The sequence below is a fragment of the Solenopsis invicta genome, chromosome 1 (genome assembly GCF_016802725.1).
Source record: "Solenopsis invicta isolate M01_SB chromosome 1, UNIL_Sinv_3.0, whole genome shotgun sequence".
Lineage (NCBI taxonomy): Eukaryota > Metazoa > Arthropoda > Insecta > Hymenoptera > Formicidae > Solenopsis > Solenopsis invicta.
This window is the reverse complement of record NC_052664.1, coordinates 29,320,416-29,338,725: the sequence shown is the minus strand read 5'-3', so window position 1 is coordinate 29,338,725 and position 18,310 is coordinate 29,320,416. Positions and strand designations below refer to the sequence as shown.

General features: G+C 30.7%; 2 protein-coding genes across 3 annotated transcripts in view; one reads left to right on the top strand and one right to left on the bottom strand.

The window, feature by feature from the left end:
* The window catches only part of LOC105203657, a 168,300-nt gene that overhangs the window by 57,622 nt on the left and 92,368 nt on the right, over nucleotides 1-18,310 (bottom strand). Inside the window, exons 1-2 of one of the 2 annotated variants that reach the window (XM_011172526.3) lie at nucleotides 10,614-11,002; nucleotides 10,295-10,335 (exon numbers count right to left, since the gene is read on the bottom strand). In XM_011172526.3, coding sequence (XP_011170828.2) covers nucleotides 10,295-10,297 — 3 coding nt within the window. In that variant the 5' untranslated portion in view covers nucleotides 10,298-10,335; nucleotides 10,614-11,002. Of the gene's footprint in view, nucleotides 1-10,294; nucleotides 10,336-10,613; nucleotides 11,003-18,310 lie in introns of those variants that run through there. The other variant, XM_011172523.3, reaches the window with a different exon arrangement.
* The window catches only part of LOC105203659 (pikachurin), a 118,654-nt gene that overhangs the window by 15,785 nt on the left and 84,559 nt on the right, over nucleotides 1-18,310 (top strand). Inside the window, exon 3 of the mRNA XM_026134187.2 lies at nucleotides 1,946-2,062. Coding sequence (XP_025989972.1) covers nucleotides 1,946-2,062 — 117 coding nt within the window. The remainder of the gene's footprint in view (nucleotides 1-1,945; nucleotides 2,063-18,310) is intronic.

Here is an 18,310-nt window from a genome sequence, read left to right as displayed (position 1 = left end):
ATCGGACAAAATATCTGCTTTTCATTAAATTGCCTCTTGGCAATCTTTGGCAACATCTTTGTTGATAGATTTACAAAAATTGTGTATATTTTTAATAGCGTGTACATTTTTAAATCTTACTTTTTCGACGAATATCGCATTGTAACGTATTATGTGTAGTGATTTGGTACATCCATGAAAAGGATTGCAAGCGTGCGTTGTAACAGTGAAACTGATTAATTTATTGCTAGTCGTAAAACGTTTGCAGTAAATTGCACCGTTGCAACAACTGTTACATGACATAAAATGTCAGCACTGAAATTTTTAATCGTATCGGACGGATGCATTGAACGAACGTTAATTGTTGAACTGTTTTTACATTCAACTAAATAAATGTACTTTAACAGCTGCTCGTACATTTATGAATATATTAAATATAGATGCAAATAAGATAGAGAGAAATAAACGGAGAAAAAGAAAGAAAGAGAGAGAGCAATGATATAAAAAATATTAAAATATTGTAAATTTTAATATTTTAGATTTTGCATCAGACATCATAAGATAAAATTATTTAGATTTGTTGTAGTCGTTGACACTTTGACTATGTCATGAGTCACATTTATACTCAACATTTATTTCAAAAGAATTCTTACGTTATATACAAGATTTTTTTCTTTACCTTACCAAGCGTATAATAAAAAATTACTTATTGAACAAAAATTGTATTATTTGTGTGATTTTATATACTTTCCTCAAGTTCATAAGTTCAACAATACAAGCACGAAGATCTAACTGCAACCGTAAAAGGTATTCTTGTTCAATTTCTATTGATACAGCAACGGTCAAAATTCTCTCTCTACTATTTAAAAAAATTACTTATTGCGCTGTTATTCCGCTGTTATTACGTACGTCTATGGCACGGTTTAGTACGCCATTATATTTTTCGTAAATTTGTTATTAGATTAAATATCAAAATAAAATCGTGACGGAGAAAACATTTTTACGTTGCGATCAATGGCATTTAGTTGCCTGTGTGTTGCAACATTGTACTTTTTTCTCACCATAAATTTCATACTTTTCTTTATGCTTCACAAGTCAGTATTAAAGAGATATGTTGTTTAAAAAAAAAGTATCTAAAGGCAGCAGCTGTAATAGTAAAATGTTACACAGCGGCTAATCCTACAATTTGTAAAATATCCTTAAAGACCAACGACAAATATAATTAATATACTTTAGTTTTCTTTTCTTACACAGAATTTTCATTTGCTTGTGAAAAATTTATAAAAATAGTCGGTTGCGGAAAAATATACCGTATCTCTCATGTGAGAGATATAAAAGATATAAAAAGATTTTTGCTGGAAGACAACATGAAAGAATAACGTCGTCTTAATTTAACCGGAGACTGTCATCGAACTGTGTGATAACTAACTTATATCGTAATAATTAACTTATCTTAAAGTCAATTTAATGCGACAAAAATCACCTTTTCTCGCAAAAATTTGAAACGAAAATGTGAGATGGGCACGAATTTATCTCACAAATTGGCTTTAGACTTATACGCGATCCAAATTACATTTGCAGAAAGACAGAATGTAAGTACATCTGTGGTTAAGTATAAATTATATATCTCAAAATTTTCGTTACTGCAAATTTACTATCGGTACGATGTGTACGGATTTCACCAAGATGTATTCTCCAGATAAAAACGAAATCGCGCAGGAACACGCAAGACTACGTTGTACCCTAGAATTTTTGTACGGATCGATCTTATGGAGTATGTTCAAAGGTAGTGTTGTGTAAATACGCTATTAGGGGTGAGAACGGAGAACGCGCGAACAGTTGCGTTTGCAACTCATCGCCGCCGTCTATTCCGATGCTTCTCCCCTTTGTTCGCCACTTCGCGCCACCTCGAATTCCCTCGGCACGCATAACTTACTCACGTCCCCGTTTCCCTACCGTGTTTCAGGAAGATGCGGGCACGGATCGCCCTGCGAGCAGCTCTGCTACGAACTTCATGACGGCATGTACGAGTGCGACTGCAGGGACGGCTACATACTTCATAAAAATGGATACAGCTGCGCCGGTGAGTGTGTGACTCCGATTCGATCTTTATCCCGCTTTGCAATTCGCATTCATGGCGGGCAACATCTTTGATTTCCCTAATAAAATTTTGCGTCGCGCCATGCACGCCGGTGAAACTTTTTGATGCTATGCGACCGTATTGTTTCCCAAGCGTCGCTGCTCCTGTCTACCGCTGCTGTTGAATCTCTCGCTTGATTCCCGGAGAGTTTTGTTCCAAGAGTATCCTTCAAGCGCGGGCTGTTATTATCTCTGAACTGCTGGTAATATTTTTTTGATAACACCATTGCAGTTTCACTAGGTTGGAAATCCATCGGGAGTTAGAAAGTTTTGGAAATACGTTTTGAGAGTTTTTTTATAGTTTTTTTAGTTCGCGATTATCTCCCACTTTAACTTTTCGAGAACATATCTCAACTTAAAAGCCTCCCAGCAATAATTACTTGTTAAATGAAATTACGCTTTCAATCAGCTTTTTTTTTTAAATAATTTTCATTTACTAAAACTATTTTCTTCTTGCAATATCTAGATTAAATTTCTAGGAATTTTCTTTTATTTTGGTTTGTGCATTTCGCTATTGTAAAACCACATTGTTAATTATAAGCTCAAAATTATTGTTCCTTTAGTGCAGTTATATAAAATTGTAGAAAGCAAGAATGAGATAAATTCTTTTCCAACTAATTGAAATCAATTAGTTTTTTCATATATTATTATTTACATCCGATTATAATAGACTGATAAAAAAAAATATATCAAAAATATGTCTTTTTTTATTTTCTATTTACCTTTTTATTAATAAATATAGTATAATCTGTTTGTTTATATTCAACATTTTTCACAGTTGGCTGATATTAATCAAAATTTATAACTATAATATTTATTAATTTGCAAATCGAAAAAGTTTTTGATATATTTTTCAATTTATAATCTATTTTATCGAATATGTATGATGGCATTCGAAAGGCTAACTCATTTTCAGACAAAAAAATGAATTATTAATTCACGTATATTTTTATTCTTCAATGCTATTTGTTTTCATTTAAGTATGAAATGCTCCCTTCAATTACAACTGTTCAGTTGTATCAATAATAAATATATCTGTGCAAAGTATATTTCATATTCTAAGATCGTATTATTGCTTCTAATATTATTGTTCTCACGACAAGCTCAATCACATTATTTGAAAGCTATTTATTCTTGGATTAAGAATTACATATTTAAAAGTGCGCTCGACTTATACTCGAAGCTCACTTGTTTCACGTTCACGGGCAATAGTGGGCATGACAACCCAAAGAATCTCAGTGTTAAGCAAGATGATTCACCTTCTGTTCGAAAATAAGTTTGGTGATTACTAGTAAAAATAATGCAGTGGGAAGAAGTAAAAATTACTGGCGTTGCATGCTTTCGTTTCTTCCAGTAATAAAACCAGTAGACGATCCCAAATAGTCCGAAACGTCATAAAGATTTTCAGGTTTAAAATTACAGACATTTCAACGTTACCGCAAGCTTGTAGTAACATTGCAGAAATCTTTTGTAATTTTCATATAATATTACAATGTTTCAATGTAAGGTTTATGCAATGCTTCTTTCAATGCTGGGTTATGATTCTAACCTTCACTTTTTATAACAAATGTTACATTAATAATTAATATTATTAAAATATGAATTTTTTTTATTTTAAACTCTTCCCATTCTTGTTTTTCTTTCTTCTCTTCATCATTTTTGTTCCGTATTTAAAAACTTCTCTTCTTTCATTTGTTATTATTTTACATCTTTTCTTTTTTATATCCAACGTTTTATAATATCTATTTAACTTTTAATTTTTTAATTAACCAAATAAGTTACGACAATTTATAACGCAGTACGATGCAAGATCTTTCTAAAAATCATTGTAATAGTTTTGAGCAACGAGAGCGACTCCGCTTATTCGAGACGCGCCGAGTGCACGTCGTCTCTGTTAAGGCGATGCTGAACCGGTCTGTATACGTGCATATTTTTGGACAGGCATTTCTCTTAATTGGCTTTATAGATCGTAAAATCCTTCTCCACAATTAAAGTAGTAACAAAAACATACACGGGAAACTATAATTTAGTACGAAAAACGAAAGTAAATTAAAAAATTATAGTTTAATTATCGGCTTCTGCAGCCGACTCGTGACAACATGTGCCCTATATAAAAGTTTTAGACTTTGTATGTATGAAATAAGTAGTTTACTGCGTATGAATTAAATAAAAGAACAATACGACGCTTGCAGAATGGTCCTAGAAGCTCTAGTATGAGAGAAATGGATGTCTGAAAATTGTTTATGTAATTTGCACGTGTATTGGTGCAAAGAGCAGAAATTGGGTTCATTGTAGTTCAGAGATCTTGCATTAGAGGCGCTAAAGTAAAAAAAACAAGGACAGATGAGTGCGTTTGACAAAGTGCGCTAGTCTATTCCCCTTACTCTTCGCCTCACGCGCGACCCGCAGTTCGCCAAAAAAAAATCTACAGCAATCTGCAGTATCGACGTTAAGTGAGTTCCACCGTCAGTTCAGCATCGCCTTAAAGCCCCACTCGGGTCGTTGACCACACGCGGTCCCGTCAGACAAGCGCACGTGCGTACCATCTGGGCCGCCTCCCCACCTTCCTCGGCAGACTGAGAGTGGGGAGGCGGCCCAGACGGTACGCACGTGCGCCTGTCTGAAAGGACTGCGTGTGGTCAACGACCCGAGTGGGGCTTTAACAGAGACGGCGTGCACGCGCAAGGCCTTGAATGAGTCTCGCTGCGCGAGACTATCGCAACGGCTTTTAGGAAGATCTTGCATCGAATCGCGATACAAACTCTTGTAACTCATTTGCAGAGTTGGGTAATTAAAAAATTAAAAGTTGAATAATAGAGTTAATAACTTTTAACTTAACTTAGTTAATTTTTAACAATTTAATTTTTAATTTTAAGTAATAGTTATTTTTCAAACATATAAACTTTAATTTATTAACTTTTTACCAAAGTTAAAAATTTATTTGTATAAATAAAAAAGTTGTAACAAAGTTTTTAAAGAAGGAAATATAAAGGAAAGAAAGAATTTCGGACTATTTGGGATCGTCTACTGGTTTTACTGGTGGAAGAGACGAAACGCAACGCCAGTAATTTTTACTTCTTCTAACCGCATTATTTTTACTAGTAATAATCAAACCCATTTTCGAACAGATTATCAATGATTATGAAATAAGTGAGGATAGTTTCGTAAATGTTATATACACAGAGCATGACTCCAAAATGTGATTCAAACTTTCAAAGATAAATAAAATGTTCAGTTTGTCCTACCTAACCTATGTCTACAATTAACAAATAGCCGACTTTGTCACAGCGATAGATGAACGCCGGTTGCCGGTACATACATACAAGCGGATCTGTCGCAGCGGATCTGCTACTCACAAACAACATGAGTGCAATGTGCAATGAATCCGCCGCAGCAGATCCGCCCGCATTGAAAAAAAAAATAATCCTAATACAAGCATATTTAATGTTAAACGGACGCAATTCTATTCTTTAAATAAAGTAAAATTTGTTTTCAATTAAGAATAAATTTTTGTTTTGTTTTAAGAATAATTTATTTTTAATCAAAGATTATTTATTCTTGGTGCTATTCTAAGAATAAAATCTTTTTAGATTAAATTCTTTAAGAATTTATTTTTTTGTGTATTGATGTAAATTACAAGAAACGAATTATGATTTTTCACTTTTTACATCATATTACAATTCAATCATGATTACTATTAAAAAATAAATGGATATGTAAATTTCTAGTGGTTCTCTACGAGAAAAGAAAAAAACGTTTCTTTAATCATTAAAAAATAGTAAAAAAAGTAAATAGAAATATTGCAGCTCTTTTATACAGATATTTTCAATTATTTGATAATATCTGTAGAAGCAACGTAATTTGTACTACGTGTAAAATTTATTTATCGCGTCATCGAAAAATTACGAGGTAAAAAGCTTGCGCACTGGTTGCAAATTTATCTCGACAATCTCAAGTTCAAGCTGTTTACAGTGCCATGCTCGTATTAAAGGTAATATCTCATTTCGCGTGGAATTGTGCGGAATACATTTCGCGTCGGGCTTATGAAATACGGAGAGAAGGCATTGTGAAAGAAAAATATGGTAAAATTATCCATAAATCACAAAGAATTTTGGGGACAGTTATGATTTATCGTTAGTTTAATCTTATGTAAAGGTTTTTGTGTGTCATAATAAGAGTGTTTCGAACTAAGCGTCACGTTATCATAAATATGACGCGTATAATCAATGCGTAGCATTCAAGCAAAATAAATTGCGTAATAATCATTTTTTATTTTAATACTGATACTTTCTCAGAATACGGAAAGAGTAGTGTTAACATTTTTATTTTCTACTTTATTTTCGAACATTTTTGCTTTAAATAGAGAAATAAAACAATTATATTTGAGAGAAAATAAAATGTAAAAATAATGCACACGTTTCAATTGCATTCGCAACATTTTAATCGCTCCGTGTGCGCGGCGTCATCAAATTGACCAATGCATTACTCGATGCAACTGTTGCAACAAAATTACGCGGTTCCGTTTACCCAATAGACGTTTTTCTCACGAGCGAACGCGACAGGAAATTTGGTGGGAAGTTCGCCGACGATCGCCTCCGTTAATTGCTTTCCGATTGATTGTTCGTGGAATTCCATTATTACAGTCTGTCCACGATCGGAATGCTTATCTTGGTACACTCGCGCCCAAAGTTTTTTCTCTCATATATATATATATATATATATATATCAACCATCTCATTTCTTTAAAAAGAATTTAAGAAAAAAGATAAAAAAGTTTAAGGAAAAAAGAATACTTTTAAAATCCACCACATTTCGGCTTATCTGTCAAAAGTGTCCGTTATTTTTAAGAGCAGAATTTGCACAGGATTGCAACAATCGATGAAAAATTACGCGAGAACAAGAAACCTGCAAAATTATAACGATCATTAATTGCTACAATTGGAATACGAGAAAGGAATGAAAAAAGAAAAAAGAAATTATATTACTCGTAACGCGTTTATTTTTTACTTATCATGTTTCGCAAAGCATAACTCGTAGTTAATGAAGGATAACGGATTCGATCGACGTTTCTTTAGTAGAGAATATTGCACAATTAATGCAGCTTAAAAAAAAACTCGTGTCCATTTCGATCTTAATTGTTATGAAACATTCACTATTAGAAAATGTGTTTGATTCTGTTATATTCTACATGCAAATAAAGCATAAATGTGTCTCTTGTTTTAGTTTGATTATCGAACGAAACTATTACGAATTTGATTGTCATTTTTAGCTTTATCAAGAATGTCCGTTAAGAACGTTTGTTAAGAACATATCTATTAAGAACGTCTATTCACGTAAGACGATAAATTAAACCCCGTCGAAATTTTAATACGTGATTTTCCGTTGTTGTGCTAAACCTAATCGTGCAATCTAACTAACATGAATGTTGCGCCCTCGTCCTTTTGCTTGGATCTCTCCTCTGAATTTAATTTCGCGGCTGGTAAAACTCCAACATCTTTTATTTTTACTTTGTTCAGCTCTTGCGCGCTGAATCTGATGGTACCGCCATTGTGAATACTTCCTTCCCCGCTGCCACGAATCCAAATCGATCCGCTGTCTTGCACTAATTGTGCTCCCTCCAATACGGCAGAGCCTGTGATTCTGATTCTTATATTTGATTCTATCCCTGATTTTGATTCTCAATCTACGACCTGCGCCCGTGGTAAATCGGATAAGTCGATTTCTTCCTGTACCTAGCTCCAGATCCCTCCTCTGAAATCCGCTAATTCCGGGGATGATAGAATCTCAACATCTCCACAGGGGTTCGATAATTTTGATTACACTGACTTTGTTATCAACTTTAATGTCTAATTTGACAAGCTCTTTTGCACAAATGTATTCAGCTTTCTTTCATTGAATGGAATGGTAACATGAACATGGGTGTTTCCTCCTTCGAGTTGTCACCATTTTAAAATTGAAATTATTTCTCTATATTGCACTAATTCTGCTTCATTTTTCTTCTATGCTGTAAATTCTGCAAACTTGATTGTTCCATCGATTTTACCACTAAAGTCCGGTTGTTCCACCATTTGGTAAGTATCAAGTAGATTTAACTGTTAAGTAAACCCTTGCGATTGCAAGGGTTTACTTGACATTTACTAAATGGTGGAATAACCGAGCCTAAGTGTAATTCTTAACTTCGTGAGAGTTTTACCGGAAGTAAACCAGTTAGGTCGATTTCTTGAGACCTACCTCGGCATTGTGTTCTACGAACACAAATTTCGGCAATTTTGCTAATAACTTTTGCTAGATCGGCATTTTGACTTGCTCCGTCAACGACTTCGTGAGAATAGCTATCTACAATGATTTAACGTTGAAATTAATTGGACGTCTTGCAACTGAACTATTACCTTCAGTCTTCGTTTTACTTTAGTTTTTACTTTTGTACCTTTTTTTATTAATCTTTCTTTAATACATTCCATTAAAAATATATATTTCATAGCATAATTAATCGGAGTGTTAAAATATAATGTTAAATATAAGATCGAGATTGAATAATTTTATCAAAACAGTATATTAATTAACTATTCTTTTTAATAAAAAAGGAAAATGTCATTCTGAACAAGAATTATCAACAATAATTGATTTTAACTTTGTATTATGCTTACAACGCAGCAATTTTTCGTCTTTGAGCGACAAGGTCATCACTCTGCTGCGATGGTCAAGAATATCACAAACTTTATCTTGTTGCTTGGAAACGATCGATTGTTTCCTCAAATACAATAAGCCATAGATTCACGAAGAAATAATTATAGACCATCATAATAATAATAATCAATGTCATTACTCACGTCAACATAATATTATTTTTAAGACATTAATGTTATTATTATTTAGATATTAATCGATTCACTTATTGCAAATAATAAAATAAATATTTAAATAAATAAAAATAAGTAAGTAATGATGATATAATAGTAGATATTCCTGAGCATTTGTTAAATGATATTATTAATAAAGAAATTATATTTAGAATCGATAAGTGATTGCTAATGGCTTATCGGATTATCCGCTAAAAGCGTTGAAAGATAAATACTGATTGATTGACAATTAATTTCCTTTCTCTCTTTCTTCCTCCTTTTCTATTTTTTCTCCCTCTCCCTCCTTTCTTTCTCTGTTTCCTCCCTATTTCTTTCATTAAAAAATACGTAGATGGAATAATTATCAGAAAGTTACAAACAGGTATATTTAAAAATAAAGTACGCTATTACATGTTGAAACTTGTTACGTGTAAATACAAATAAATATATTTGTACATTTTAATGATATTTATTTTATTTATTTAATTATATTTATGCAATTCGTCAATAAAAAATAAAGTTATTTTTTTTATAAATTTGCACATACATTTTATAAGAAACTATAAATAATTTAAAAATTAATTGATATCCTGAGCTAGCAAAATTTGTATGTCCAAAAACAGTTGTCTATAAAAAATAAAACAATTAAAGACTAAAATATACTCATTTATGTTTACATTATTTGTCCAAATAATATTAAATATTTTTTTCTTTTTTCCTTTAATTTTTCTATTATCTATTTTATGAGCAATTCTGTTGTTTATTTTAGGAGCAGTTATTGTACCCATCTTTTCTCAGCTATTTTTACATTAAATAGGACAAAACTAATTTTAGAATTAATGGCAAAACATTTATTAAGGAAAATTCTTCTCTCATAATTAATTTCACAGTTCTTTAAACATTGTGTGATGAGTGTTGCCGGTTTATGTCAAAAACATTGTTTCCGAGAATTCGAGTTTAATTTAAGAAAATCCAAATTTAATTCTGTTTTTGTATAACGGAAACCTTTACATTTTTATTAAATAAACTTTTTATTAATATTAAATATGATTAAATCATTAAAGTTACTGATTTTTAAATTAATAATTTTACACACTTATTTATCAACGTTAAAAATAAAAGCTGCAATAAATCGTATAATAAAAACGCGAATTGATATATTAATTTTCTAGCCATCAATCGATTCTAGTCTATTTATTTTAGAACAATAAATCTTTCAAAATATTTGTCATATTTGTCAATTCTTACGTACTCTCATTTAGGTTTTAATAAATAAGTATTCCTCTTACATACATTTCACAGATTCATTACTGCAATATAAAAAATTCATCACTCACCATTTCGATGCGTAGGCAGGCGTCACGCAGCTACGATGATTCTGTAACACAAACACATAATTTAAAATTAAAGCAGCGCAGAAATTGATAAGTGTTTCAAAAGATAATTCTTACGCGAGTCGAATTTTTTATTTGTCTTTCAATTAGATTATTAAAATAATTGTATATTTTATGCAAAAAATCTTCGCGAGAAAATCAACTTTTACAAGGTCTTCGCGATTATTGTTCCTTAATTATTATTTTTCAAATTTTCTTAACAGAACTATCCAAATAAATGGAAAAGAAGGCGTAATTTTACACGGATAAGAAATTATATCACCGTTAGGTATCTGCGCCGGTGCCAATACCGCTTCAAAGCTCTTTGCTGCTTTCAAAATGTCTCGCTTGTCGGGCCTCACATTGCACTCACTCGTGAATAACTACAATCGCAGACCATGGTTATGAATAGGTTTTTCGCGCGACACTACGACACTCCTATTTATGAAGCTCGTGATAAGATATTATGTTCTGTCAGACAAGTTGGCACATTGAGTCAATGAGTCAATAGAGCTGATAATTCCGAGCAAGATTATGAGCCTCCAAGCGAAAAAAGATAGATTCGATCGAATTGAATTTGACGGGTTTAATCTCGTGTAAAAATTACATTTCGAATTGACTCGATTTTACAGGTTACTCACAATCCACATAAGACACTAAAGTGATATATTACAGGCAATACCATAAATCAGATTAGATGTAACGAGAGAAGATATCCATTGCTAATACCTAACAAGGCAATCCAGGAAATGCGATTCAACTTCTCGTCAATGCGCTAAACTGCCAGTTAATCTAGTCGAGCCAGCTTAAATGTAATTCATCTGGCGATAACAATCGAATGATTAACAGACAAGAAGAGCGACGAGAATTCAAATCAATCGATCCTACTAATTAATATCGAATTGTTGGCGAAGACATAGCGTGTTCTGATTTGTGAGCGACTTATTGAAGTCGCTTAAGCCACGCAAATACGCATATTACGAACATTGTGTGGCCGGTAACACCTCGTGCCACGATGCATTTGCTGTAAGGATATTATTCGAGCAACGCCTCAATGATCTATTTCGTTAAACACATCGGAAGTACAATCGCCAAACAGTAAACCAAAATCTGAATTTTAACAAAATCAAGCCTTTCAAGTTTTCGAAAAAGTATTAAAATTGTATATGTATATTATTATAAGATATTAAATTGTAAATGTTATTTTAACTATGTAACATTATACCTAATAATAGTTAATTAATTTCTGATTAAGTTCTGTTAAAAATATTTTTCAAAATTTCATACACGCGTTCTGTAGCATTTTCTAAGTAAAATTTTGCGTTTGTTTAAATAACAGTAATATGTTATAAATGTTTCTACTGTACGTTGGTATCAACTAATTGTAAGATAACCATTAAAGGCCTTAAGAAAAATTCTTTAATTCGATTAATGGTATGTACTTCCAAAGCTAACGCGTGACGCGATGAACCAGTTGCATTTAGTTAATTAATATCTATAGTAAGTAGATCGACGGCGGTGAGTACTTAGTTTCCGTGTCGTTAGGTTTTTGCACCCTCAGAAAAAATACTGCCCCTCCCAGCTCGTCAAGATCATACTCAGGGGAAGGAAAGTATCTTCAGCCAAAAGTAATTATCGGTTTTAAAAATGTGTAGGTACCGAGCACACTGGCCAGTTCGTCACCCTTGCAAAAAATTTAATGCAATGAAATGCGAAGCCAATTTCGCGTCGTTGCAAAATATTCAGTACACAAAACGAATGCCGAATATTTGATTCGTTAAATTATAAAAATGATTATTAATAAATTGCCGATACATGGCTGGTTAGTAGATTATTTAATTCAAGGATTACATTATGCACACGATCAGAAAATAGAAAATTATATTTTAACACACGAGAAGATCAATACATTGTACGGGCAAAATTACAATCTAAACAATGACACATAAAAAAAATGTTCAAGCATGATAAGTAATATTTTAAAAAGTTTTAACATTTTAGCAAACAGTTTGAGCGTCTCACATAATTATTTCTATCTAAAATTATTTTCAGATTTATATTTAGAAAAATGTTTAAATGCTTTAACAAAATCATTCTTTCTATGTATAAAAAAAAAATAATTAGTACCTATAGATTCCTATCAAAGGAATAAATCGCAAGAAATACATCAAAGAACTATTAATAAATCATAAATTATGCAGGCTAATAATCACTCAATCATTGTAATAATCGTAAGGTGCAGCGTTTATTACTCATTGTAATGTCGCAATTGCATCTCGAGGAGTAATACAATGATACATGAAGCGATACGCATCGTTACCTGCTCGTTCGAATGTCAATAAGTGAATGGTGGTGAATGGTAATGCGGTGACTTGTGATCCGGTGCAATGGCGCGCTGTAAAAGCAAACGCCAAGTGCCAACCGTCTTGTTACCATTTCAAAACGTTATTTTCATTTTAATGATTTAAATTCACTTTTCATGTTGATTATTACAACACTTTATTCTCCATACCACACTAAATAGTGTGATTTATAAAATTAAATTCATAAATAATTATAACTCAGTGGATCGTATGAAAATAAATTATTGAAATTCAAACACTATGCGCACAATACAAATCAAATGCATAAATTTTGCAAAACATATTATTAATAGAAGAAATATATATGATTTCTATCACTTGTATTGGCGTAAATTTAATATACTCTATAAAATAATTACACGTTCAATAATTGATTATGTTCAATCATTACTATTTATAGGTAATACAAGAAATAGATAAATATATTAGCTCCTTGCATTACAAATCAGTTTCGGTATTAGGGCTATATAGAATGTTTAACGTTTACTTAAAAACTAAACTTTATCTTCTTTTCACCAAGGAAAAACTTACGTAGCATACAAAACTTGGTCGTCGTTTCTGAGAAAGTGCCTAAGGCTCCTCCTCGACCTTTAATCTAACATTCTTAAACAATTTTTAACCCTTTAGTTACAAAATCCGTATATAAATATATATGATTGAAGAACCGATAATTCCAAAGAGAAGTGAAATTTTAAGTAAATAATTAAGTTTTTCTCATTATTAATTTATGATATTGCTTTTCTCTATAATTAAACAGAAATTCTTTAGCAATTAGAAATTTGTAATTTCATTATTTTAGGCAGTACAAAATTATGACTCATTTGTTAACAAATTTTTAAAAAATGTAGTTATATGCTACAACCAAAAATGAATGGGCATTTTTTTGTAATCATTTTTTAATTAATTTTCTAATTAATTTATTAAACTTTGTTTGTAGAAATTACAATATTACATATGTAAGATGAATTAGTTTTCGCTGCAAATTAAGTCGACAATAATTAATTAAGATAATCAGTATAAGTTTTATCAAATATAGATATATGATTAATCGATATTAGTTTCATTATAGATATTCGATACCATTTACTTTGATAGATTGACTGTATAATTAGTCAATAGGCAATCTATCTAACACAGTAAATAGCTTGGTAGTAATGCAAATATTCGATAATATTTTCTTTTCAAGCATATTATATTATTACTTAACACTATTATAAATCTTTTCTTAAAATTTTTAAATTAAGTAATAACTTTTCATTTTAACACAATTTAATTATTAATAACTAATAACGTATATTTTTTTCTTGCTTTATGTTTTAACAAAGAAAACGAATATTATTTTATAGATCATAGCAAAACAGGCGCGCGCTACGCGTTTTTGATATTATAAATTACAAATTAACTCGATACACACATAATTCTTGATAAGTGTCAAAATGCGACCTCTACGATGACAGTAGCTCACAAAGAAAGCACGGCGTGAGAGCCAATCAGCATTACGAAAAAGCATCAACAATAAATTTCGATTATCGATTTAACATGAAAGTTTCCAGATAGGATTATATTAGTAATTTTCTGTACGTTCCAAACTAATATGTTTAAAATGCCATATTGAGCAATTTTTTCAAGCGACCATATATCTTCATACGAGCATATCCCTCTACTTACAGCAGGATTACGTTTCGTGACTTTGGTCGTAAATCGAATTGATCGTGAGAAAGAAGGTGGGAGCGAGAGAAAGAGTGCCGTACAGCATTTACATTTCATAAACATTATTTATGCAAGAAAAATAAAAATGTTATTATTAAAATCGATTATAAAGAAATTTCTCTATTTAAAAAATAATAAAACAAAGATTTTTTAAAGATTGTAATTCTTAATATTTGCTATTTTAAATTGTATACTTAGCTTAAACACAAATAACTTTATCAAGGAATTAAAGAACAATATCATTTTTTCATAAAAATATAACTCTTGATATAATATTTGGTATTATAAAATTATACAATATTTAATTTGAATTACAGGTTAACAAGTGCTTAATCAGTTTCGTTATAATTTACTTAAGATATCGCATGATGACTGAAAAATAAACAAGTTTTTTTTAATAGAAAAGTGGAAAGAAATATAAAATGTAGCATTTCATAAACTTTCTGAAAGTTTTCTTAATCAGAGCGTGAAGTGATCAAAAGTTCGAATATTAATAGTTTTTTTCGAAAACTTAAGTCATGAAAATCCACGTATGACAGATCGCTAGGAGTATTGCCGGGATTAACACAATTTTCCAGAGATTTCCCATGAAACATGAGGAATATTTGCGAAATAGACATTGATGTAGTATACTATTATATTACTCCGCTAGAACTAGAAATGTTTATTAATCGACAACAGCGAAGTGGATATAAATACTTATTACAGAATTTAACAGCTCTTCAATTAACGGCTCTCACAGAATATTTGCGCTTGATTTCATTTAAAAAATAATATTTTAAATTAAGATTAAATTAAATTAAATTTTGTTTAATATAATCCAGTTTTTATTTTTTTAGAATTTTCAAAATTTTGGTTAAATTGTATTATAGATAATTAAATTGATCTATTTTAGTTATGTCAGAAAATGACATTTATATAGCGCACACACATTTATAGCTTTAATATTTAAGTTAATATAAATTGACATGATGCGCTAATATATGCAATTACTGACCAAAATTGATCAATATTGATCAAAATTGACATTAAAATAATATCTTAATTTTATTCTATAATAATTGCAATATATAAAGAATTATTAAATGTTTTCTTGCTTTGATGATGTTTCCATCATTGCCTATTTATCTATTTATTTATATGAAGCATGATGAACTATATGATTGAATTAATACTCATTGTTATGCCAATTCAAACATGTATCCTAATATTAGCTTTCCATTGCGCGCGGTATGTATGCAATTCATTTGCGATATTATTGTGTAACAAATGCGGTTCAATTGCGGCATTGTTTAAACAGGTAACAAATATTTGTAAATCTTAGATCACAACACATAATCAAAATTAACGATTTCGTCGAAGACTAAAAATTGATTACTTATAGCAAAATAATAATGAAATAAGCTTATTTAAATTTACAAAATACAAAAGAAACTTGAGTTTAATTAATACTTCCATGCATACGCCTTTATGTTTAACATTAAATAAACAAATTTTGACAAAATTTAAATATTAATTAAAAGAAAACCTTGTTCATTTTATGCTTCTCGCAATGAATCACACTGATCGATAGACGAATGATAAATTGAGTATTTGATACCCATTACCGAAAAAAAGTTGCTAGAATCTGTAAATCGGATAAAAAAATATCATTTAGTACATTTTTTCCAACGTTTTAAAGAGTATATCTTTCAACAACATTGACTTGCAGGATTGGAACATTTTGGTCTTCTACAATAATAGCAATATTTTTGTATTTTAATCAAGATACAAATATACTCTTTGAAATATTTAAAAAATACTAAATAATATTTTTTTATTTGGTTCATGGATTCTGGAGACTCTTTTCAGCAATGGATCAGATTTATAATCTATATGTCATTTATTATACTAAACATAATTATTAGACCCAAAATTCCCTGTAAAAACGATTCTTTGTTAAATTTTTCTGATTAATTCTGAACAGAAAGAAAATACAGAGATGTATTTCATAAGGCACTCGACATTTAACTCAAGTTAAAAAATTAAAATATGAATATATTTTTTATAACTTTTTTTCTTAAATCTCGAACATACTGTTAAACTTTACATTTGTTGACGAAGATGTGCAATATGAACATAACAAACGGAACGTAATAATAATTAATATTGATTTCTAATAGTTCGTTCATTTATTCGTTCGTTTGTGCGTTCGTTTGCCGTAATGTCGACCGTCTCTCGATCGTTTTGATCGTCATTTTTTTAATAACGCTATTACGGCCAGCCTTGGAACGCGCGCCACTATGAGCATCCTTTCTAAATCGACTCTGCAAACGCGTTCCGATCGGAATTGTCGAAGTTTCAGGAATATTCCAACGATTGGTGCCTGGGACTCTTAAGGCTTTTTAAATATGGTGGATACCAGCACTGCACTCCGTGAGCAGCTATGTGCAATTTGCTTTCGCCTCCTTCCGCGTTGCGAGACGTAATGCTCGAAATGCATTTCGAGCTTCATTTTGAATTCAAGGGTCGTTTCAACCTTAATTCGCGAAAATCAACATTTCGCCGACAATTTTTGCACTGCGCAAATCCAAGATTGTAATTTTTGATTGGACTAACATTCTCGCAGAAATCAGATCTGGCTGAGATATAAGTTTCGTTAACGAAACCACGATCTAACAAATGCAATTAATTCTAATAATTTAATTGTAGTCTCTTTTACGTGAATGTTTTACCAAGAATACATGTTTCCTTCATTTTTAATTTGGAGTTTTTAATTATCAAGTAGAGCAACGTAACAAACTACTTTACACTGTTAATCTGGCCATTTGTTTGTCCGTCTGCAAGATTTTTCAAAAACGGTTGAACTTTCAAACTATGTTTTCAATAATAAATACCCAAAAACTTTCCAAACAAGAGATGAAGCAAATTAGCCGATCATAAAGAAATCAATAAACTTTTAATAAAGTTCTTTCAATCATAATAGTTTTACTCTGCTTACTTATTTATATAGCAGAGTTGCAAAAAGTTTATTAAAAATTAATCTGTTTTGATCTATCTTGTCTGCCCAATTCGAATCTATTTCCAATTATCAAATTATTACGGAAAGTAAAAATTTTATCAATTTGAACTGCAATACAGTATATATATATATATATATATATATATATAATAAAATACTATTTCTAAATTTACCTTAAATAGTTATTACTATTAACGGATTGATATGACTTAATATAATTTGAAACATATAGCTACGATGTAGCAGAATCTTGCTTATCACGACTATTAAAGTGGGTTCCCGCAATAGATTCTATTTTAGTACTATATCGTAAGGCGCGCGTGTGGGTATATGTAGGTCATCCATATATCGCGTTCTAACATTTTAATATTTCAGATTCTATCATTGTAATATATTTCTAAGTAACTATTTTCGATTAGTTTTTATTTATTACACATATTTAATTTGTAGAAAAAAAGTATTACTGATACTATTTTATCAGATTATAAAAAAACTTATATTTCATCTTATCGGAAATAATCTTATCGCGAAAAATGCAGGATTTCTGTCATAATTCTCAATTTAAATTTTGTGTTTTAATTTTAACTAAAATTACAGAGATGGAGTTAGAATATACTTGATTACAAAAAAAACCTAATTTAATATTAAAAAATATATCAAAATTTAATATAAATTATACGTATTTAAGACAAAATCTTTATCCAAGTTATCCAATTTCTCATATTGCCGCAAAGTATTGTACCTCTGCGTTGAGCGCCGTCTACATTTTAGGAACACCATTTTATGAATTGGTAAAATTGAGATTAGCATCAATTAAGGTCTATCAGGCGTCATTTGAATAAAAATGGATGGCGTCAAAGGCCTTTGAATTCGAGCAAGTTCAAGAGGCATCCACCTGGCAGGGGA